Source organism: Aricia agestis, chromosome 15 (genome assembly GCF_905147365.1).
Source record: "Aricia agestis chromosome 15, ilAriAges1.1, whole genome shotgun sequence".
Lineage (NCBI taxonomy): Eukaryota > Metazoa > Arthropoda > Insecta > Lepidoptera > Lycaenidae > Aricia > Aricia agestis.
The window spans coordinates 10,517,215-10,540,867 of record NC_056420.1 but is presented as its reverse complement, the minus strand read 5'-3'; the positions used below and the strand labels follow the sequence as shown (position 1 = coordinate 10,540,867).

The window sequence follows — 23,653 nt, the reverse complement described above, 5'->3', positions numbered from 1 at the left end:
TTTTCTAGATAAAAGTATCCTATGTCCTTCCTCCCAAAGTATCTCCATACCTTTCAGCAGTTAGGGCGTTAAAAGGTATCAGGTAATAGACAGACGGATGGACACACTTTCACATTTATAATATTAGTAGATACGGATTTGGAATGTCAGCTGCTTCGCATCACCGCCCTGAGTTCGTGGAAATATCCCTTTTGTACCACAGTATCATCATATTTTACATATAGGTAGTTAAAATGAATTACTTAGTGTAATATTAATGGAATGTAATAAAATGAAATAGTACAGGTAAAGAACAGGGAATGTCACATTTTTTCTGATATGTAATAATTAAAGGCAAATCGTTGCATATAGTAGTTAAATTCACTGTCGCTTCAATAAAAAAAATAGATGGTGCCAAAAAGATAATCTATGGCCGATATTGTCTATGAAGCCCGGGAATGTTCATGACATACTGATAAAGAAAACAGTTTTTCTAAAAATTTACTCATTAGGACATTCCCTGTTCTTTGTCTGTCTTCAAGTGATCCATAGAGAAAATATAATATGATATTGAATGTACCGTAACTTCTTGGTGGAAATTCATGTTTCACATTATTACTGCCATACAGAAAAGACACGGCTTAACTGACGATGATGATAATGAGATGTTTCAGCATAAAATATTTGTGCTAAATAATTTAGTTTTTGCTATCCATTTTAACGAATACTCGTGGATTCAACCTAACTAGGTGCAAAAAGATATAGCATTTTAAACTTTATGCTGTGCGCAGAAGATTCTAATTTATTAAATGCCTTTTATTTTTATCTAATCAGGTTAAAACTAATTATGAATGTTGATACAGTTAAGTAAATTAAATATCAGAATCGTTAAGTAACACGTGCTTGATTTCCGAGAGTTCACTTTTCAATTCACTTTTTACTACTATAATAACTGGGGGCACGGGAGTGTCCCAGCCACGTCTCTGTCATGTATATGTCTTGTTAGTGAAAAAAGAAAAGGCGAATCGAGGCACTAAGCTTCATAGAAAATGTCAGAAGTTGCGTGAAAGTAGGCCCAGTCTCATTATTATGATTAAAGGCACAAAATTTCATACAAATTGTCATTTTTCATTGGTTCATCAATAATTGTTGTTATAATTATCAAAGTACTAATTATTTATTAAAAATTAAAAATTAATTATTCTAAAGTGACTGTCCTAATCGATGAACGAAGTGACACAATTATAAATCAAAAGTACGGTTCTGGAATTAAAACTCTGGGGACCTAAAAGAATAACCTATTGTATGGGTTTCTGAGAAGTTGCTGGTCACCGTTGATGGGAAACTTGCAGGAGCGCGAAGTCAGCTGCTTTTATACGTTATGGGTTCCTTAATTTACTGTATAATGAATTATTATTATCTCTATATAAACTGTACATATTCTGTGTAGTTTTGTTGTTGTCAGCTCTAGCAGGGATTATGAATATCCTCGTATCTACAATTTACTCAGAGATGACGTCCGTAACTCCGTTGCGTAGACATTCATATATCGCGCGGGAACTGTACGTTTTTCTGGGATAAGAAGTATCCATGTCCTTTCTCTGTCAATGTCTGTGGTGACTCAACGTATCCAAATTTTAGCTGAATCGATTCAGCGGTTTGGCCGTGAAGAGGTAACAAACAGACAGACAGATTTTGAAAGCTGAAGCATCACAGAGTGATGTGCCATCGCCAAATCAGTTGACGTCATTCACACAGACCACAATTAGAAAAGTTTCAATGTTGAGTTTAACTTCGACCAAAGTTTAGAATTAAATTTGAATAAGGAAAGGAAAACGCACACACAAACTTGGCAAAATATAGTACTTAGAGATGTTTTAATTAAGCATAAACTTTTAGCGAATTTCGTCCTTATTTTTCATATTACTATGTTTATGTAATTTAAATGTAACGTAAAATTAAGAAAAACTGCTTAGAGCCTGTTTCGCCACTTCCTGATAAAGTGTCGGAGAGGCTATCCACAACTTATTTGACAGATTCTCCATACTCTATCTGTCAAGTTAAGTGGTTGATAGCGTATTCAGCACTTATCAGGAAGTAGAGAACCTATTTCTCCTCAGTCAAATTACATTCGTTGGTTTTGATAGCGAAGTTATTTGTCAAAAATGTATGGGATTCGACAGAATTTGTCATGGCGCTTGCGACGTGTTATGTCAAATCCCATACATTTTTGATACCATGAATTGATAGGTAATAGTAAACAACTTGTTTGTTTTGTGTTTAAATGTCGAATGTTATTTGTTTTAGCGTTAAGAAGAGTGCAGTGTCGCGAATTTAAATTAATTTGTATTGTGATTTGTTAATTGTGACTCGTACAGCTGAGACTGTTGTCTGACAGATTATTTGCTGTCGAAGGAAACTTCGTTTTCCAAACTTAGTTTTGAATGACCGCATACAGTGCCGTCACGCATACAACTTAACTCAGAAGGCATTTTTCAAAGGCATCATTATCAAACTTGAAACTCGAACATTGTTGAACATCGGTGCTGAGCGTTTTGGTAAGTATATTTTTTACTCCGGAAAAAAAATATTCACCCTTCGCCACTGTTGCACACCCGCATAATTACATATACTTTCCTATAATAATTAATCTACTCTCTGCTCTAATTGTTCATCTGTGGTCACCGCCGTTGGTTTTACATTTAATATATACTTTACTTTATATAAATATATAATAACTTGTAATGTAAGACTGATTGGAGACCCGAATAAATGAAAATAAAAATAAAATACATAAAAATTTCACATAAATCAGTTTAGCGGGTTTGGAGTGTAAAGAAGAGATAGGCAGACGCACTTTCGCATCTATTTTGAATATGGAAATATGCACTCACTACTCAGTAGCAGTAAAAGCAGAATAAACATTTTTGCTTGGTTTTCAACTGGCAGTAACTTAGATGCGGGCGGGCAAACTTCATAATAACGGATTATGAAGTTGCAGTTTGTTTGTTCTTCTATGTTTAATTGCGTCAATAAAATGAAGATTAAAATTTCAATTACTCTCATTCAATTTATAAAAGTAAAAATAATTAATAAATTATATTGTAAGCCATTATAAAATGGTTTATAAATACGACTATCGTTTTTTACGAATACTTATCACAATTTACAACTACGAAAGAGAAGGCCCTATTTGTAGGAACTGATTTTTTTTCTAAACTATGTAGCTAGTATTTTTTCTGAATTTGACAATATAATATTTTTTTTATAAAATAAAGGGGCAAATGAGCAAACGGGTCACCTAATAGAAATAGCAACTATCGTCGCCCATGGACTGCAGGTGCGTTGCCGGCCTTTTAAAGGAGTGAGCAAACTGAGACGGGCCGTGCCGGGGCTCAGCGTGCCGGGGCTCATCGCAAAAATCCGCCTCCATACAATTTGTATGGAAGTGGATGCGCGTATCGCACACTGTGTCGGGGCGCAGCGGATTTCCGCTTTCATACAAATTGTATGGAAGCGGATTTTTGCAATGAGCCCCGGCACGCTGAGCCCCGGCACGGCCCGTCTCAGTGTGCTCACTCTTTAAGGGTAAGTTTGCAGGTCGTATTGGTCATGTAAATTAAAGGTAATGTAAAGTGTATATTATCTTATATATAAAATTCTCGTGTCACAATGTTAGTCACCGTACTCCTCCGAAACGGCTTTTCTGATTTTTACCAAATTTTATATGCATATTCAGTAGATCTGAGAATCGACTACTGGGTACTTTTTATATTGATAAGTGCATTTGTTGAATAAATAATAGCAAATTATTACAACTCGAGACTGACGGTGACCACTGTTTGTGCGACGGGATAGCCGCGATGGTCGTTGCCATGGTGACATACTTACTTAGTCACTTCAATAAAATAATATTATGGGCGAAATACTTTATACTTATAGCAAAACAAAGTTTGCCGGGACAGCTAGTAATATTACATTATGGTTAAATTTTCTCCCGAACAAAGCAGCGCGGTAAAGTGGCGGGAAGTTATTGAATGACCTTTTCATAATGAAAGAAACAATTATTATAATGTTACTTCCATTAACAACTTCAATAGCAATGAAAGTATTGTATTTTAAAGCTATAGTTATAAGTCTTTCATTAATAATTCTTTGAAAGTCCAAAACACGATGAAAATCTTTGAAAACAGTTTAATTGTTTCAGATTGGTTGGCAGTCAACAAACGCGTGGTTAGCGGGAAACCTAGCCTGTAAGGTTTTTCTAGTGCTTCGAGCCTTCGGTCTGTACCTATCGTCTAACGTCCTTGTGTGCATATCTTTAGACAGGTGAGATTTATTCATTATTCTAGCCTTGTAATACTTAATAAGGTTACTTGGGAAGATAGTATAGAAAATCTGAATAGTCAGACTTGAAAAATTAAAAGATACTAAGTTTTGTTTTTTGCTTCTTGATTAAGTACAACAGTTTTTAATCGAGTAAAAAAAAAGGATGTTCGTGAATAACTTCGCCACAATAGACATACTCGTAACGACCAGTAGTTCGACTGCAAAGAAACGGACAGGTTTCGATATCTGTCAAATTCGTCGGGTTTCACTAGGATTATGAACGGAATGTGCCTCGCGCTGGCTGATATAATTTATTTTTAAATATTTAAAATAAAGATTTCAAAATTGGATTCTGACAATTTTAATCGCATGTGCCAAAACACAAACAACAATACGACCAAAGAGGAACACGTCCAGAGCTTATGTCATAATTTAACAACCCTAGCGACGATTTTCGCCATAATACGTCAAAGGACTATGCCCAAAAAAAACCCATAGTCGATAAATAGTAGATTGAAAATATGCAATTAATTTTTTTCAAAACCATAACCGAAACCGATAATTTGAAAAAATAAATCTGAGATACACAGTGTGGTATCTACTCCGAATCAACTAGTTACTTCCTTTGTTTTTGTGATCTTTCTCGTGAAAGCGATGTTGATAGACAATAATGTACAATTAAATAGAGAAAAAAAATCGGCCAAGTGCGAGTCGGACTCGCGCACGAAGGGTTCCGTACCGTTATAGAGCGAAAGTAGGGAAAAGGTTGTTTTTTGTATGGGAGCCCCCCTTAAATATTAATTTTATTTTAATTTTGTGAATACATATGAAAGTACGTATATAATTGAGGATTTCGTAAAAAATTCATGCGTCTACATGTAGCAACTATAGATTAGGAGCCAAAAATGGCAAAAAAATCACGTTTGTTGTATGGGAGCCCCCCTTGAATCTTAATTTTATTAAGTTTTTAGTATTTGCTGTTATAGCGGCAACAGATATACACAATCTGTGAAGATTTCAGAAGTTTAGCTATAGCGGTTCTTGACTTACAGCCTGGAGACAGACAGACATCGAAGTCTCAGTAATGGTGTCCCGTATTTACCCTTTGGGTACGGAACCCTAAAAAAGACTAAGTATGTATATTTTAAGAATCAACTAAATCACAAGTGGCTTCACTCTACATCCTCTATCGGTTGTATCACGGGGAGTGCTCTAAGAATTTGTTCGGAATCATACCACCTGCAACTTTTCGCCATCGCTCCACGCGGAAAATATACCATCCTCATCACTTTGATGAGTGGCAGTCTTCCACCGTGCGTTTTTTGCGTAACTTTCTGCTGCGCACTGTAAAACTCTGAAATAAACTGTCACTATATTTTCAATACGACCTGCAAACCTTCAAAGGCCGGCAACGTACTTGCAGCTCTTCTAATGTTGCGAGTGTCCATGGGCGACAGTATAGTTGCTTTCCATCAGTTTGCTCGTTTGCTCGTTTGCCCCCTTATTTTATAAAAAAAAAAGATCATATAACCGATATCGTGTACTTAATAATCCTAAAAAAACAGTACATATTGTATACAGATTATTTTCTATACCAAACTAACATTCTATACTGTCAGATATAAAAGTGATAAATATTTAAACATTAAATTCATAAATACATAATTACAACATTGTACATCTGTATTAAAAATGTTTTTACTACGTACTAATCGCCACACTATCGTTTGTAGCATCGCGTCGTCCTGAATATCATAGATTCCTATAAGAAAAGTCAATTAGTTACGATCGTTTTTAAAGTACTCGGTGATTGTTTAATCCAAAAAGGACATTGTATTTGGGATACAGTATCTGTAGTCTACTATGCCACATATAAATGGTTTCAATCGATTACGGGTTTTTGGTCCATACATTTTTGGGCATTTGCCTTTAAAAATTTCAACATCAGTTCTAAGTCGGCATACTCTATAATTCTGTCTACTCCATAAAGTTAATATACCTAACGGAATAGAGAAACAAAGGCCAGAGCAAGAGAGATGTCACTATCAGTAACACTGCGTGGTAAAAAGAGACGTGTGATACATGACAGCAGCACTCTTTTTTTGACGTCCAGTGGGCACGTGCCGCACGTTGACAATTTAATCTCATAGAATTCATGTTCAATCATGCTTGTGTCAGTGTATACGTACACATATTTTTCACACAGATGAAAACCAATTTCGGTTACGTTTGACAGCTCGAGATTGTTGCCCTATTCCGCTAGGTATATTAACTTTATGGTCTACTCTGACTTCGCCGTTTGTCAATCGATTTTGATAGTTCTATTTCTGTTGGACTGTTCACAGGTGGTCCCATGACATGAAAGTACTGTTTGAAGTCGGTTTCTTTTTCTTTAAAAATATATTTTATACTAATTATGGTTTCTTATATTGCTATTACACATTAAAAGATTGTATGAATAAGTAATGTACATATCCCTTTTTACTACAACTGGCTTACTTAATTTAATATTAATAGGGAAGCTGTGCCAAACTAGTTAATAATGAGTGACAGAATAAGCTTTCACTAGCTCAATAGCTGACGATTCAATAAAATTCATAATTTATAATAATTAAACTCATAATTCTAAACCTGAAAATAGATTTCCATTTCATAATGATATAGTTTAAGGCGACGCCTTGATAATTTGGCTGTAGCGATATAGATTTTTCTCAGCAATGACTAAAGCTAAGAAATTAAAGTTCATTGTCAGTATTCATCATGTCTTTGTCTTTGAATTACCCATAGCATAACACGATTGGTCAACTTTTATTACACAGAATAATCAGTCAAAAAGACCTCTGAAAAAAGGGATTCCTATTTTGCCATCAGAGGAGAGTAATTTAAGCTTCCAAAATTTGTACATAGATTGGTTCAAGCATACACTTTAATTTGCCCATAGCTTATATGAAATGTATTTATGGTTTTTAAATTACGCGACAAAAACCATTTTGTCGCTTACGCCCTTCCCATTTTTTGCTGTTCCATTGCTTGTTTCCTCTCATAGAAAACAAGCAATTTAAAACATATCCAACACGGTTTTTTACTTTAACGCGGCGTCATCTTAAAACACGAATAATATTATGTAATTGTTGTGTGAAATGCTTGTAACTATTTTGTATCAGATAAATTTAAAAGTTACCTAAAAGTTGTATTGGAATAGAGAATGAATATGGAATAATTGGTTAGCGAAAAAGTTGTATGAAATGTTTTAACTTTTCCCTTTTTTATAATAATATTCGTTATGACGTTTTCAGCTGCTGCCAAAAAATAAATTTATATTAGACAGCTAGATCAGGTCTACTACGTGGCCCAAAAATTAGTTTACCGTACATCTTTTGTACGGTATAAAAAAAATCGGTTCGGCAATTAAAGTGTTAAAAGGTAACAGACAGACAGACAGATAGTCAGACACACTTTCGCCTTTATAATATTATTAAAATTTGAATTTATAGTAGATAATGTTTCAAATTGTATTCAAAACTTTTAAGATTATAATTATCTATACAATCCTTATAAGTTCTCTTCTTATTTAGTGTCCAAATTATACATATGAATATAAAATATAGAGATCGGAAAAATACATTTCAAGGTCTCGGACATCGAAAAAATTGTTTGATCCTTTTTCAACTGCCAGCGATACGAAAATCCATTTCGTTCTCGCATCAAATACTTTGTTCAATTACTTTTGATCTATCTCTGTGATTAAATAATTTTATCGAAAAAGAATGGAAGAATCTTTAAAGATTAAGATTTCTGACAGACATTCATGATTAAATGATTACTATTTTAATGTATTATCAGTATTTTTTGGCTTAGGCTAGTAAAGAAGATATTGTAGTAAACTTAAAACGCATACTTATTTAGTTTCCCGGCAACGGCTGCAAACATTTCTACAGTACTCCCAAATTAATAATGCGCATGCAAATCTTCGTTAATTGTCGTAATCACGAAAACACCCGAATCTATTAAACGTAAGAGCCCCAAAGAATGTACTTGCATTTTGCACCTTGTTCAAAGGAAATAGAAGTCCGCTGTCGCCGGTCCGTCAATAAGTGCTTAGTTAGGCTATACTCACCGGGAAGCCATCGCGGCGTTACCATGTTGTCCAAGCAACGTCAGGCGCCTCTACGTCGCTGCAAAGCGCTGTTTTTCTTAGTTATGTTTAAAACAGCGCTTGCAGCGACGTCTTCCGACGCTCGGGAAATACGACCGTTGCCGAAAAGTTACGAAAATTTCTATGCGCATTATCACTTTGGGAGCACTGTACGAAGCTTAGTATGTAGGGATTTTGGATAAAATCAAAAACAGCGTATCCTACCCTATACGCTATACTTACTTGAATGCGCTTTTGGTACAATGTGTATCATCGAGGAAATTGATTCCTAGGCAATTGACAGACCAACGTCATTTGGTCGGATCATGTCAATGTCTACTAGAGTTAACATGTAATAAAATAAAATGTAATAAAATAGAGTAATGTAATGTTGCCATAAATAAAAACTTGTAGTTCCAGCTGTCACCGCCAGATGCTTCTTTGCAAAGCTGTAAATTACCTTGAAAACGTGAATCAAGTTATCTAACTAGTTGTCAACCTACTTTCAAAGTTAAATGGCTTTTGCCATCTTGATAAAATACAAACGGGGAAGTTATTTCCAAGTGTCGCAGTCCACAGATAGTTGACGTGAACAAGGTGTTAAGAAACTTCTTAGGAATTGCATAGTGCATACCTTGTAAAACATATTGTAATGTCAGTATATTGATTCTTAAGTATCTGATACACGGTTGACAACGGCGGTTGTCAACAGCAAAAACGGGTTTTCGCGTTGCCAGCTACACTGTTGTAAACGTGTTGTAAACCACAGTGTTGAATAGATTTTTGCTGTTGACAACCGCCGTTGTCAACCGTGTATCAGATACTTTAGCGTTAGCTTCTTAGGGTGGGTTGCACCAACTTACTTTAACTATAAGTAACTTTAACTTTAACCATAACAAAATGTCAAAGGAACTGTCAAATCCCTAGTAAAAGTCCTTAATGGACGCCATATTTGACGATAACCTTAACCTTAACTATAACAACGCCTCTGGTGCAACCCACTCTTAGCGTTACTGCTTAGCGTTGCTGCTTAGCGTTATCTAGGTTCAGTAACCTAGATAACGCTAAGCAGACCGAATGAAAAGAAGAATTACGAAGACGTTTGTATTTTCTTTTGATTTTGGTAGCTTATTTACTAGCATATTATATCAATATTAACTTAAACAATCCTACAGACGAGTTGTTCATGACAACGATGGCACGTTATTGGTAGATTTCCAGTTTCGACGAGCATTCTTAGGTTGGGTTGCACCAACTAATTTTAACTATAACTGTAACTTTAACTATAACTACAGTGCAAAATGTCAAATCTTTGGTTAAAGTTAAATATGGCGTCCAAGGACGCCATCCGCTCCGCTCATACGTATATCTGAAAATTTACTATGTTTTACAGTGTTATATTTTTCCTGTCGATTTTTACGGATAATTCAATTTTTTATACCCTCAAACCGTTACCTGTAGTTTAAAAAAAAAAACGCAACAGACATCTGTGAATTTCTCCGGTTAAAGTTAAAGCTAAAGGACGCCATATTTAACTATAACCATAACTTTAACTTTAACTTTAACCACGCCTCTGGTGCAACCCAACCTTAAAGTCTTGCGTAGTTAATATATCTATGTTTTTTTGTAGGTTCTTTGCCGTTTTATACCCACTACGGCTAGCAGTGGTCAGAAAACGAAGCAAGATAATGCTGACCTGCGCCTGGGTTGTCGCTCTACTGTGCAGCCTACCACAGGTTAGTGTAGTATTTTTTTTAATAATTTGATGATCAAAACCAGTCATAAATTTTAGTACTTAATATGAAATTATAATTTTCTTATGATTTGGACCTCCAATCTTCCACACGAATGATTTTTTGTGATAATATCCTTTCTTTTGCAAAATATTTCCATGACAAACTTCATCAAAATTTGTTCAGCCGTTTTCTGTAAAGTCAATTCTTATTCCAAAACTAGCTGTTGCCCGCGACTTCGTCCGCGTCAGCAAAATGTGATACCTAACAGAGATAATAAAAAAGAGAAAAAAAAATCCTTTTAAAGTTCCTTTATAAAAAAATTGAAATATATCCTCCTCCTTTTCGGAAGTCGGTTAAAAAGTAGCCTAATTTATTCCTTACTACATCAGCTATGTGCCTAAAAAAGTCCCGTCAAAATCGCTCTAGCCATTTTAGAGATTAGCCGGAACAAACAGACACACAGACAGACATACAGACAAAAATTGTAAAAAAAATTGTTTTGGTGTCTGTACCCTATTCATATGCATTTAGTAAAAAACGGTTCTTTCAATATTATTTTATTTATTTTATTTTTATTTAATGATTTATTGTGCACAAGAAACATATTTTACAAAATAATAGTTAACACAGTAAGACGACACAAAGGGTCTGCTTATTTCTAATAGAAATCTCTTCCAGCAGCCCTACGGAGAGAGATTGGATAAGGATAGCAGATAGGACGTGCACAATCATGAATGTAATAATATTATATTATCATTATGTACTTGTTTCAATATTACAAACAGACACTCCAATTTTATTTATATGTATAGAGTATAGATATGTATAGATGTATAGATGAAATGCATCTAGATGTAAGCTGACCCTAAGACCTATCAGTGGAACGTGGGCAGCCTTTTTCAACTTGTGAAATCAAATTAGGAAAGTTTCCGATTCCGTAAGGGTATCTCTCCTGCAAGTTAACTTAGGTAATTTGAGTTGATTATATTAAGCTTTTTGATAACATTGAGGCTCGATTTATATTATGCGTCCGCGCGAAAGTGCGGTTTGGCCGCTACACAACGAAATCACAAGCAATTGTATGTCAGACCGCGTCGCTAGTTAAATAAATCGTTGTTTACACTTGCTTGTGATCTCGTGGTATATATTGGATGGCATTAAGAGAAAGAAGTAATGAAAGGCTGCCTTCCAAGTGACATTTCATAATATAGCAATGTAATTTTTAGTGCCTTATCACACTGGCGATTAGCGAGCGATTTGAACGCGACGCGACTGCGCAGCGCACACGCCGCGATGACGCCGCGATTGCGCGGCGTGCACGCAGCTTGCCTTCGGCGTTTTGGACACTCAGCAGCAAAATGGATTCTGACGTCACTCCTTAGACGAGTCTACTATATATAATAATAATCTATGTAGACGAGTGTACAAAATGGCGTCTACGCCACGCACGCAAAATAACACCCAGGTACTTTATACTGGTTGCTGACGGCCAAAGGAAAACAATTACAAGTGTCCCTATCACAGGAATGAGCTATTATGCTGAAATCCTGGGGTAGCCGGGCATTAGAGAGTAAAGAGAACGGTATATTTTAGTCTTGTCTAAGTTCAAGGTCAACAAGTTATTGTCTAGCCACTTCATTACTTCACTAAAAGCCAGCTCTGCATGAACCTTAGTTTCACTCCAACTATCCCCGTACACAATCAAAGCTGTATCGTCAGCATAGTCAAAAATTTTGCAATTTTTCAGCTTAAGTTCGCATAAGGAGTTCAAATATAACAGAAAGAGTGTGGGACCCAAGACACTTCCTTGTGGCACTCCATAAGTGAGCCGAGTGGGATTACTTATAAATTCTCCAATCTTTACGCACTGGGAGCGATCAGAAAGGTAATCTCGAAAAATGCTCAAGGCTATACCACGTACTCCAATCGATTCAAGCTTACTTAACAAAAGAGGAACAGAAACTGTATCAAAGGCCTTTGATAAATCCAAAAACATTCCTAGGACTTTGTCACTTTTGTCTAAGTGCTTAACTATTGTTTCGGTGAGGTCTAAAGTTGCATCGTCTGTCGATTTACCTTTGGTAAAACCATACTGATTTTGGGCAATTACATTATTCTTTTTTAAGAAGCTAATAAGCCTAGTATTAATAAGTTTTTCTAAGATTTTCGAAACAATAGTTAACACTGAGATAGGTCTATAGTTGCTGATACAGTCCCTGCCCCCACTTTTGTGAATAGAATGGACTAGTGCACGCTTAAGATTCTCCGGGAAGACGCCGGTGGTAAGGCATAAATTAAATAAGAAAGTCAAAGGAGGAATTAAGATTTTTTTCGAATTTTTTATTACTCTTGTGAAGATGCTATCGATGCCCGTCGCACAGTCATTTTTTAAATTTATTATGATGGCTTCAACTTCGGCGGGATCCACATTATTGAGAACCATGGAATCTCTCTGTAAATATTGTCCATGTGTTATTTGTATGGATGATAAAGTTTTACTTTGCTTTAACAGTATCGCATCACATAATTTTTTACCTACTTCCGCAAAGTAATTATTAACAATATTTACGGAGTTCAAAGAGTCTTTGGAAATATTTAAAAGATCAGTCGGTGGATCACATGACTTCTTGAAGTTAGTTATTTTATTAATAGTACTTGTGCCCTTAGGATTATTTTTATATTTCTTAAATTCCTTTTTTTTCATATGTAGTTTTAAGTTTTTTTAATAAGTCATTACAAAAGTTTTTATATCTGGTATACGTGAGTTGCAAAATGGCATTATCAGGATTTAGTTTGACTGTTTTATGTATGTTATCGCGATTTTTGATGCACTGTACAAGGCCTGGTGTGATCCATGGTTTGATAGGACGCTTCTTATGGGGAACTCGCACTAGTGTAGAGTTCATCGAAACTGCTTTTGAGACCACATCAACAAAAACCGTCGCTTCTAAATTTGCACAAGAAGACTGATATACTCCACTGAAGTCAGCTAGTTTGAGATCCCTATTTATTTTGGCCTCCAACTAAAACAGCTCCGTAGGTGTTCAGTTCGTTGAGGAATTTTACTAATCCATTAGCTATGTCCACACTATGCGCTTTCGTCTTCAATTTTCGTCATCTTCTTTCATTCAACTTTCGTTTTGGCGCATTCAATAATTGAATGCGTCAACGAACGCAACGCCAACATTGTCATTTTTGAAGTTTTGGATACGGTCGGATGGGTCGCGGGCATGCCTCACGTTTACGGCATATTCACGGCATATTTCCTGTACTTTTCATATATTTTTTGACGCCGTTGATCGCCACACCAATAGACTAGCTTAAAACGGCGTTTGTGGCTGTCGCGCCGTGTGGCCCGTGTGCGGCGACGCTTACTGCACTAATGGACGTAATCTAAAACACGTGTAGATATCTCACAGGATTTACACCTCAGCTTTCATAGTGTAAACATTTCTATCCAATTTAAAATTTATTTTCTAATTAACTTGTGATTTTTCTCGTGTACCTAAGGTATAAAGAGAAAATCCGAGGCACGATTATAGTGCGAACCAGGAGCCACAAAATTCATAATTCATTGTCTAAAATTTAAATGAAATTTGTGACCTTGTGCTTCCTGGAAAGGATATTGTTTATTACGGCAAAATATAAATACGGTTTCCGCGCTATATTATATGAATTTCGGTTAAATTCATCAAGCCCCATACGGTCACCGGTGACCGAGACACAATAGAAATTCTATTGTGTCTCGTTTTTCCTCGATCGACGGGTTACGTCACTTTTTCCCTTGCTATGGTGGACCATCAGCATTACCTTGCAATTGCTACCTGAATTGTTCTAGGTCATCTATTATTCCCATCTCACCTGAGATAAGTTATTACTAGTTAATTAAACCGCCATCGCAATATGTACGTTATTAATTATTAATTATATAATTAATTACTACTAATCAAACCTCGGATCCCATTGAACGAGACCAGCATGAACCCAGCTAGCTATATACAGTGTGTTTGTGTAAACACCGTTATCCTTGAAACCATCAAATGAGACCGTCAAAATGAACAACTTTTTCTATGAGAACAATGCTGGGAACTCAAAAAAAAATGCCATCTTCATACCCATACGGATGCCCGGATCGGCAATTTGTATGGGTATGAAGACGGATTTTTTTGAGTTCCCAGCATTGTTCTCATAGAAAAAGTTGTTCATTTTGACGGTCTCATTTGATGGTTTCAAGGATAACGGTGTTTACACAAACACACTGTATATATCGCGCGGGACCCGTACATCTTTCGGGATAAAAACTATCCTATGTCCTTTCCCGGGACTCAAAGTATCTCCATGCCAAATATCAGAGAAATCGGTTCTGCGGTTTTTGCGTGAAGAAGTAACAGACAGACTGACACACTTTCGCATCTATAATATTTGTAGGGATGAAGTTTTGTGCTCGATTCATCGTTAATTGGTCTCAAGTATTAAAAATATGTGCCTAAATATACTTTTGAATAATATTGTATTAACTCTCTCTAGGATGGAAAAATCTAAAGCATTTATGTGTTAAGAATTATATTATTAGAATCTCAGAGATATTTGAATCTCAAAGATATTTTCTTCAAATAAACTTCAATTAAAGTACAAAGTTCACGGACACTCTGGAGTCTGTAAGTTGATTGAGTTTCGTATACCCTACTTTGAAGTCTATTCACATTTCAAACGGATTAAAATATCTGCATTAAAATGTATTATTGCGAAGAAGGGAGTTGAACTTTTGTATGTGATATGCACAAAGAAAACTCTTGACAAAATCAAACGTTTGTACTGTTATTATTTTGTGTCAATACCATTTAATGCCCGCAAGTCCTTTGCGTAGAAATTCGCGCGGGAACCTTAAATTTTTCGGAAATAAAAAGTATTCTATGTCCTTTACCAGGACTGAAAGGATCTCCATATACCAAATTTCAGCACACTCGGTTCAACGGTTTGGCCGTGAAGAGGTAAGAGATGGACAAACGGACAGACACACTTTACATCTACAGCATTTTAAAAATATTTCAGCTGAATCGCTGCAAACTGCAAATACTAAAATATTGTTAAACGGTAAAGAAAATTCCGCTTCTAACTTGGCGGTTTTATAGAGATTCTCAAACATTTTCCGCACGTTTCATATTTACCGCTAGAATCGACAATGAATGCTTTGACAGCCTCTGATCGACCGACTAGGACGTGTCTTTGCTCCTGTGTCCTGACAGTTATGCGTGGTTGACACGGGTGACTATAGCCGCACGATTTACGCCGCACGGCGAAAATCGACTTTTGCCGCGCGGCCATTGGCCACATGCGGCTGGTGACTGGCTGTAAATCGACCGTGCAAACGCTCAGTCGCAAGCGATCGCTTTGTTTGTCTGCACTGTAGCCTCACCTTAGTACCTTTTTCTTCTTTCTTAATGGATTGTCGAACGATTTCAATGCCCCTACGCAATGCGACTGTTTTACGCAAAATTTTCACGCAGAATGAACTAGTCACAAGCGATTTTTGTAGAACTGTGTAAATGGGGTGGCGATTCGGTTTGGACAGGCGAGTGACTTACAATTAAAATACTTACAAAACTAATTTTGGCGCAACGGAGTCGCGGGCGTCATCTAGTAGGCTATATTTTATCACGCTAATAATAATAGAAGCGAAGAAATAGAGGAAAGTGAGGAAAAACGGGGGGAAACTATTTGAAAGGGCTTATTTGAACGCGTTAATCTCAGGAACTACTGGTCCGATTTGAAAGATTCTTTCAATGTTAGATAGCCTATTTATCGAGAAAGACTATAGGCTATATTTTATTGCGCTAAGGCTAATAAGAGCGAAGAAATAGACGAAAGTGTGGAAAAAACGGGAGAAATTATTTGAAATGGCTTATTTGAACGCGCCTATCTCAGGAATTACTGGTCCGATTTGAAAAATTCTTTCAGTGTTAGATAACCTACTTATCGAGAAAGGCTATAGGCTATATTTTATCACCATAAGACTAATAGGAGCGAAGAAATAAAGGAAAGTGTGGAAAAAACTGGAGAAATTATTTGAAATGGCTTATTTGAACGCGCTAATCTCAGGAACTACTGGTCCGATTTGAAAAATTCTTTCAGTGTTAGATAGCCTACTTGTCGAGAAAGGCTATAGGCTATATTTTATCACGCTAAGACTAATAGGAGCGAAGAAATAGAGGAAAGTATGGAAAACACAGGGAAAATTATTTGAAAGGGCTTATTTGAACGTACTGGAGCAACTTTTATGTTATTTGGCACACAAGAAGAATAGACCCATGAAAGGACATAGGTTCCTTTTTTTGCGAAAAAATGTACGGTTTCCGTGACATTCCTAGATTACGCTGGCGAAGCCGCGCGGAACATCTAGTTATTTAATAAAAATATTAAAATAAAATAAAAATTAAGGGAATAATACAGAAAAACACAGCACAATTTTTAGATCGCTCGTGCAATTATTGAAGAAGGAGAAGGCGCAACTCTGTTGCGTCAAAATTCATTTATCGCGCGGGAACCGTACATTTTCCGGGATAAAAGTATTCTTTGTCCTTTACCGGGACTCAAAGTACCTATCCCCATACAAAATTTCAAGAAGATCGGTTCAGCGGTTTGGGCGTGAAGAGGATCACCTCTATCAAGACAGAAACACTTTCGCATTTATAATATTAGTATAGATTTTGCAACGTGATCTTTCAATGACTTGTCGATATCTGTTGAATACCGTATGTTGTTTGGTTAGGTAAGTGCCTTATCACACTGGCGATTAGCGAGCGATTTGAAAGCGACGCGACTGCGCAGCGCACACGCCGCGATTGCGCGGCGTGCACGTCGCGACAGCGCAGCGTCGTCGCGGCGTGGTGTGGACGCCATTTTGTACACTCGTCTACACAGATTATTTATATATATAGTAGACTCGTCTAGGGAGTGACGTCAGAATCCATTTTGCTGCTGAGTGTCCAAAACGCCGAAGGCAAGCTGCGTGCACGCCGCGCAATCGCGGCGTCATCGCGGCGTGTGCGCTGCGCAGTCGCGTCGCTTTCAAATCGCTCGCTAATCGCCAGTGTAATAAGGCCCTTAGATTACATCTCAAAAGCCTATATCCTATTATGATAAAAACCAGTATAGTAAACTCAGCTTTATCGTCATTGTTACAGAGTCTAGTATTCCGCGTCATGCACCACCCCACCGACCCTGACTTCCAGCAGTGCGTCTCCTTCGGCGCCTTCTCTAACCAGCACCAGGAGCTGGCGTACAACGTCACCTGCCTCCTGGCCATGTACTTCTTGCCGCTCATCATCATCACCGTCTGCTACATCCGCATATTCTACGAGATTAGGAGCAATTCCACGGATGTTGGTGAGTTTTTAAGGCCCATTCTTACCGACCGCCTCATAACGTTATTGGCTGCCATACACGCTACGGTCTACCGGAGAGGTCACCTGTGCATACGCAGGTATCAGTTGAAAGATTTTTTTTCGATTTTGCGCAGGTCGCCTGCGCAGGTCCAAAAAACTGCACTATTTCCACACACGTTCCGGTCTACCTGCGCAGGTGGACCTCTCCGGTAGACTATAGCGTGTATGCCTTACATTATAGTCGTGTAGCGACCATTAAGTGTACCTATCCTTCGATATTTTAGTTATGTTTATGTGTCACCTACGTACTTAGGACCTAAGAATTTCGGTGAAACATAAGAAAACGTATATTTGTTTTAGAAAAAGCATGACCTTGAAAGACCGCTAGGAAAATAAAGACCGTTAGTTGGAGGACATGGGCATGATACTAGCAAATAAATGCTTATTTGCTAGAGCCATGCCCGTGCTTTCATGGCAAGAGAAAATAATAAATTATTATTCCATGATATTCCACTTGGATTGCTCATAAGAATATGTCTACTAGGAAGCTAAACCAGTAACCTAAGACTAAACTCCCTTACACATACTGCTTACTGTCAAGTAACCACATAATTATAATTTTTTTATACAGAGATGTTTATTTCATTCTGAATTTAATAAGTAATAACAAAGCTGTTTGTAAAAAAAGCCATAAGGGTCAATTCAGACCGCAACGCGACGAGGCGAGGCGAGGAGATAAATTTGTATGGATTTGACAGTTTTCAATGGCGTGAGACGTCTTGCGAATCTGTCAAATCCTATTTTAGAAATGCATCCACGCGTTGCGTTGCGCCCTAAGGCGCTATAGGTAACTTTCCGATCTTTCGACCGACAAGAATAGGGGTGTAGACCTTTTTTAGGAAATATAGTTATTTTACAGATGTACATATTTTGTTGCACCTAAAATATTTATAAAAAATAAATACACTCTTATTTAAATTAAAAAAAAACACTTATTAAATTTCGTTTTAAAATTTCCCGCTAAAACGCTAAAGTTCATCATGGCGTCGCTATGACATCACGGTCCTCCAAACAATAAAAATCTTTGTATGGGTTTGACATCGAAATGTCACTGTCACACACAATGTTTTGGAGATCGTGACGTCACACTCTGTGATGGCTGTTTGCGACCACGTGATATTACAGATTAAATATTTTACTTTTTATTTAAATTATTTAAATAAAAAATATTATAAAGTTAATGAGTAAAATATTTTATTTTCGGTAATTCTATAATACAAACTCTCAAAAAAAAACAATGGTTTGTATTATATTTCGTTTACTGTCTACACCCCTATTAAAAAAAATCGGCCAAGTGCAAGTCGGACTCGCTCACGAAGGGTTCCGTACCGTTATAGAGCAAAAATTGGCCAAAAATTGTTTTTTGTATGGGAGCCCCTTCTTAAATTTTTATTTTATTATCTTATATATAAAATTCTCGTGTCACAATGTTAGTCACCGTACTCCTCCGAAACGGCTTTACTGATTTTTACCAAATTTTATATGCATATTCAGTAGGTCTGAGAATCGGCTACTGGGTACTTTTTATATTGATAAGTGCATTTGTTGAATAAATAATAGTAAATTATTACAACTCGAGACTGACGGCGACCATTGTTTGTGCCACGGGATAGCGATGGACGTTGCCATGGTGACATACTTATTTAGTCACTTCAATAAAATAATACGGGCGAAATACTTTATATGGCAAAGAAACGTTTGCCGGTACATATAATATAACAAAGGACTTTGTGAAAAATGCAAGTGCGTACCTCTTGCCATTATTGATATACTTAAAGCAAAAAAGGCCTAAAAATCCTATTTGGTGTATGGGAGCCCTTAAATATTAATTTTATTTTGTTTTTCTGTATTTGTTGTTATAGCGGCAACAGATATACTTACACAATCTGTGAAAATTTCAGAAGTCTAGCTATAGCGGTTCTTGAGATACAGCCTGGAGACAGACAGACGGACAGACAGACGGACGGACAATGAAGTCTTAGTAATAGGGTCCCGTTTTCACCCTTTGGGTACAGAACCCTAATAAAATTATGTTTTACGATGAAACCTATAGTCTTGAAATGGCATTTTATGTCTATAGGTTTCATTTTACTCCACGCCACTACAAAACAGCGGCGGTCCAATGTAATTGGTAGAAAATGAAACTATAAACCTAAATTAGATGAATTTTACTTCCCAATAGAGTGAATGATTTTCGAATACTGCTCCAGTATTTTAGGAAGACCATGATATATCGAGTCATCTCAACAAATATTTAGAAATTAACATCACATCGACGTCAAAATATCATAAATTGTTTACGAAAATAAATAAAATATCTGATTGACTTACGGCCGTTCCCAATATTTGATCTATCTCTGGTTTTGCCCTACTAGAGATAGGAATAGCTCACAATTGACATAAAATATGTGTCTCTAATGTCTAACGGCCATTCCCAATATTTGATCTATCTCTGGTTTTGCCCTACTAGAGATAGTACTCGTAATAGCTCACAATTGACATAAAATATATGTCTCTAATGTCTAATGTGAGCTATTCCTATCTCTAGTAGGGCCAAACCAGAGATAGATCAAATATTGGGAACCGCCGTAATGTGAGTTATTCCTATCTCTAGTAGGGCAAAACCAGAAATAGATCAAATATTGGTAACGGCCGTTAATGATCCAATTTAGTCTGATATGTTGAACGCTCTTTTACTCGTGGATGGGTTTTGCTAAAATATAAGTAATATTATTTGTTTGTTTACTGTACAGAGTAGGTATGTATATTAAATACTTATGGTCTTAAACATTTGACTTAGTTTGTCTTAGGTAGATCCATTTATCTAGATACATTCCATTCCTTAGTTAAACACATAGGCAAGCAACTTCTAATGTTGCGAGTGACCATGGGCGACGGTAGTTGCTTTCGGTGACCCGTTTGTTCGTTTGCTTATTATTTTATTAAAAAAAAAAGTCGCGAAGAAAGATATTCGAACCGAGCGAGCTGATACTCATAATATTATGCTAAGAATGTCAAGCCGACGCGAAACGCAGAAGATTGCCTTTAGATTTAGATTAGATTTAGATTTAGATTTAGATTAGAGATGTGCCGACTAGTCGCCGACTAGTCGGTAAAGCCGACTATCCGGCCACGTTTGTAGTCGGCGACTAGTCGGCGAATAGTCGGCAAAAAGCGCCGACTATCCGGCTTTTATTATTTTACTATTATTGATATTACATTTTTAAGAAAAACCTTGATTATTTTGAAATTAAGTGAATTGTTTTTAAAATTACTTGCTTGTAAATAAAAATATCTATGACATTTATTAAATAACAACATAATATATTCTTCATTCTAAACATTTATAATAAAAAAATACGTGTGGCACTCGAGGACTGCCGCGGTAAAGCTATTGCATAATATAGTACGGGAGACCTAGAACAATTTTTTTATTAAGTATCAAGCAAATTTTTTGTGAGTAGCTTCATTTTGATAAGACGAACAACATTTTTATCTGCGAAAAATCTTGAAAGTGGTAGCTAACAGAAATATAAAGGATTTAGTTATGTTGATTACAGAACCCTACAACGGAACCCTAACCTATTTTGTATATTGATAGGTTAGTACTTAGTAGTCATATAATTTAAGAGTAATATTGTCCTACAAATAAAACAGTCCATATTTTAGGACCACCAATTCAAAGTATGAAATCCTTTCTATCTCTGTTAGCTACCACTTTCGAGATTTTTCACAAATAAAAATATGGTTCGTTATCAAAATGAAGCTACTCACAAAAAATTGGCTTGATAGTAAAAAAAAAATGTTCTAGGGCACCCGTACTAATAGCTTTACCGCTTTATATCTTAAGTCATGACGTTAACATAACTAAAACAGGATCCAACACGTTCGCAAGCGGCATATATGCGACTTACCCGCGAATCAGCAGTAAACAAAGCGTTGCGAAAACATCTGAAACCATGATCGGTTGGCCGACTAGTCGGCCGATTAGTCGGCTTCTTTGCAGCCGACTAATCGGCTAGTCGGCTAGTCGGCCAAAGTCTCTAGTTATAATATCTGGGGGCCAAGCTTTTAAGCAAAGGCACGGCCGTACCATACTTTTCTCGAAGCGGTTCGCGGCTATTTCACACCCCCTTATCTTCCCACTTATCTTCGATGTTAACAAAGCTAGGGATTTAGAATTTCAGTCACTAGGATCAAGTATTAAAACTAGCTTAACCTCCAAATTACATGCAATTTCGATAAATAGTTTAATAGTTACGGATGGTCAAAGTTACTACATTTTGTCACTCACTGACTGACAGATCATCAAAATTCTAAGGTACTTCTAGCAGACTTAGAACCTTGAAACCTAATTACAATAAAATAAATTATTCATGGGGGGCCCATGAATAATTTATTTTATTGTAATTGGACTATTAGCTTTTATAACAACACCAGAAATACATAGTTTATGAAAATTGCAACTATCTAGCTATTGCGGTTCCCGAGATCCAGCCTGGTAACATACGGATGGACGAAGGTCAGACAGCGAAGACTTATTAATAACTAGCTGCTGCCCGCGACTTCGTCCGCGTGGACTTCAGTTTATAGCGCGCGATGTCAACAAAATTGGTGTCAAAAGCTTTTATAAAAAAACGTGGGAGAGCCATGCTTCGGCATGAATCGACCGGAGAAATACCACGTTCTCACAGAAAACCGGCGTGAAACAGCGCTTACGCTGTGTTTCGCCGAGTGAGTGAGTTTACCGGAGGCCCAATCCCCTACCCTATTCCCTTCCCTACCCTCCCCTATTCCCTTCCCTTCTTATCCCTACCCTCCCCTATTACCCTTATTCCCTCTTAAAAGGCTGGCAATGCACCTGCAGCTCTTCTGATGCTGCGAGTGTCCATGGGCGACGGAAGTTGCTTTCCATCAGGTGACCCGTTTGCTCGTTTGTCCGCCTTATTTCATAAAAAAAGTAACCTGCCTGCAGGTTTAACATGGTCATAGAAAGGTTTATTCTTGCGGTGAAGTAGACAACGTGATGGATTAACGAAAAACATATGTCAGTTTGTCCGAAAAAACTGCCAGCATTTCTATTCTTTATTATATTTTATACTGTGGCCATTCTAAGCCTGCTGTTTTATCCCCGTTTCGTCATGGCAACCAGCCACCATGATACGACCTAGTTCGCTTAGAACTTAGCATAGCGGCTCGTGTCCTCTCGATAACTTGGTTACTTTTGTACGAGCTTTGCATATAGTTAAGCTAGGTATGGCCTGTATGGGCAGCCTTTGAGTTGAAGTAAATTTAATTTAAAAATAAAGTACATTTTTAATGCCTATAATAATTAAAGACGTGAGTGGAAGAACCTGATAACTAATATTTTATAACAAAACCTTGTAACTTTAACCTACTTCATCATCTAGCTTGAACGCCTCCGTGGTCTAGTGGTATAGAGCGCGGCTCTTGACTCGGAAGTCGTGGGTTCGATTCCCGCGTTGAGAACATTTTATTTCCAAGTTTGGTTAGGACAATACAGGCTGATCACCTGATTGTCTGACAAGTAAGATGATCCATGCGTCGGATGGGCATGTTAAAAGTCGGTCCTGCGCCTGATCTCTCGCCGGTCGTGTCGGTCTTCCGTCCCACTGGGTTATGAGAGTAAAGGAATAGAGAGTGCTCTTGTGTACTGCGCACACGCTTGGGCACTATAAAATTACTCCTGCGTAGCTGGCCTGGTTTCAATGAAACCGACCACCGTCACCGAAACCGGTGTAGGAGCTATTATTATCATCTAGCTAATGTATCTGGCTACACATAAAATCCCCCGTTTTTTGATTTCATATAATTTTTCGGGCCCTAAAGCCTGCCTTTATGCAAAAATGATAATTTTCTAACTGTTCTTACCTGCTTCTTCCACTGACGTGTCCACTGACCTTTACATTCTTGGGTGTATTGTTATGCTAAGTACTCACATACGGGTTTGCTCGATAGTTTTACTCCGAATCGAAGGAAATGACATATTTGACATAATATTTAATTCC

General features: G+C 37.0%; 1 protein-coding gene across 1 annotated transcript in view; it reads left to right on the top strand.

Annotated features, from left to right (window-relative positions):
* Nucleotides 1–23,653, top strand: part of LOC121734086 (gonadotropin-releasing hormone II receptor-like) — a 39,554-nt gene that overhangs the window by 2,173 nt on the left and 13,728 nt on the right. The window contains exons 2-4 of the mRNA XM_042124499.1: nucleotides 4,187–4,308; nucleotides 10,074–10,179; nucleotides 17,364–17,565. Coding sequence (XP_041980433.1) covers nucleotides 4,187–4,308; nucleotides 10,074–10,179; nucleotides 17,364–17,565 — 430 coding nt within the window. The remainder of the gene's footprint in view (nucleotides 1–4,186; nucleotides 4,309–10,073; nucleotides 10,180–17,363; nucleotides 17,566–23,653) is intronic.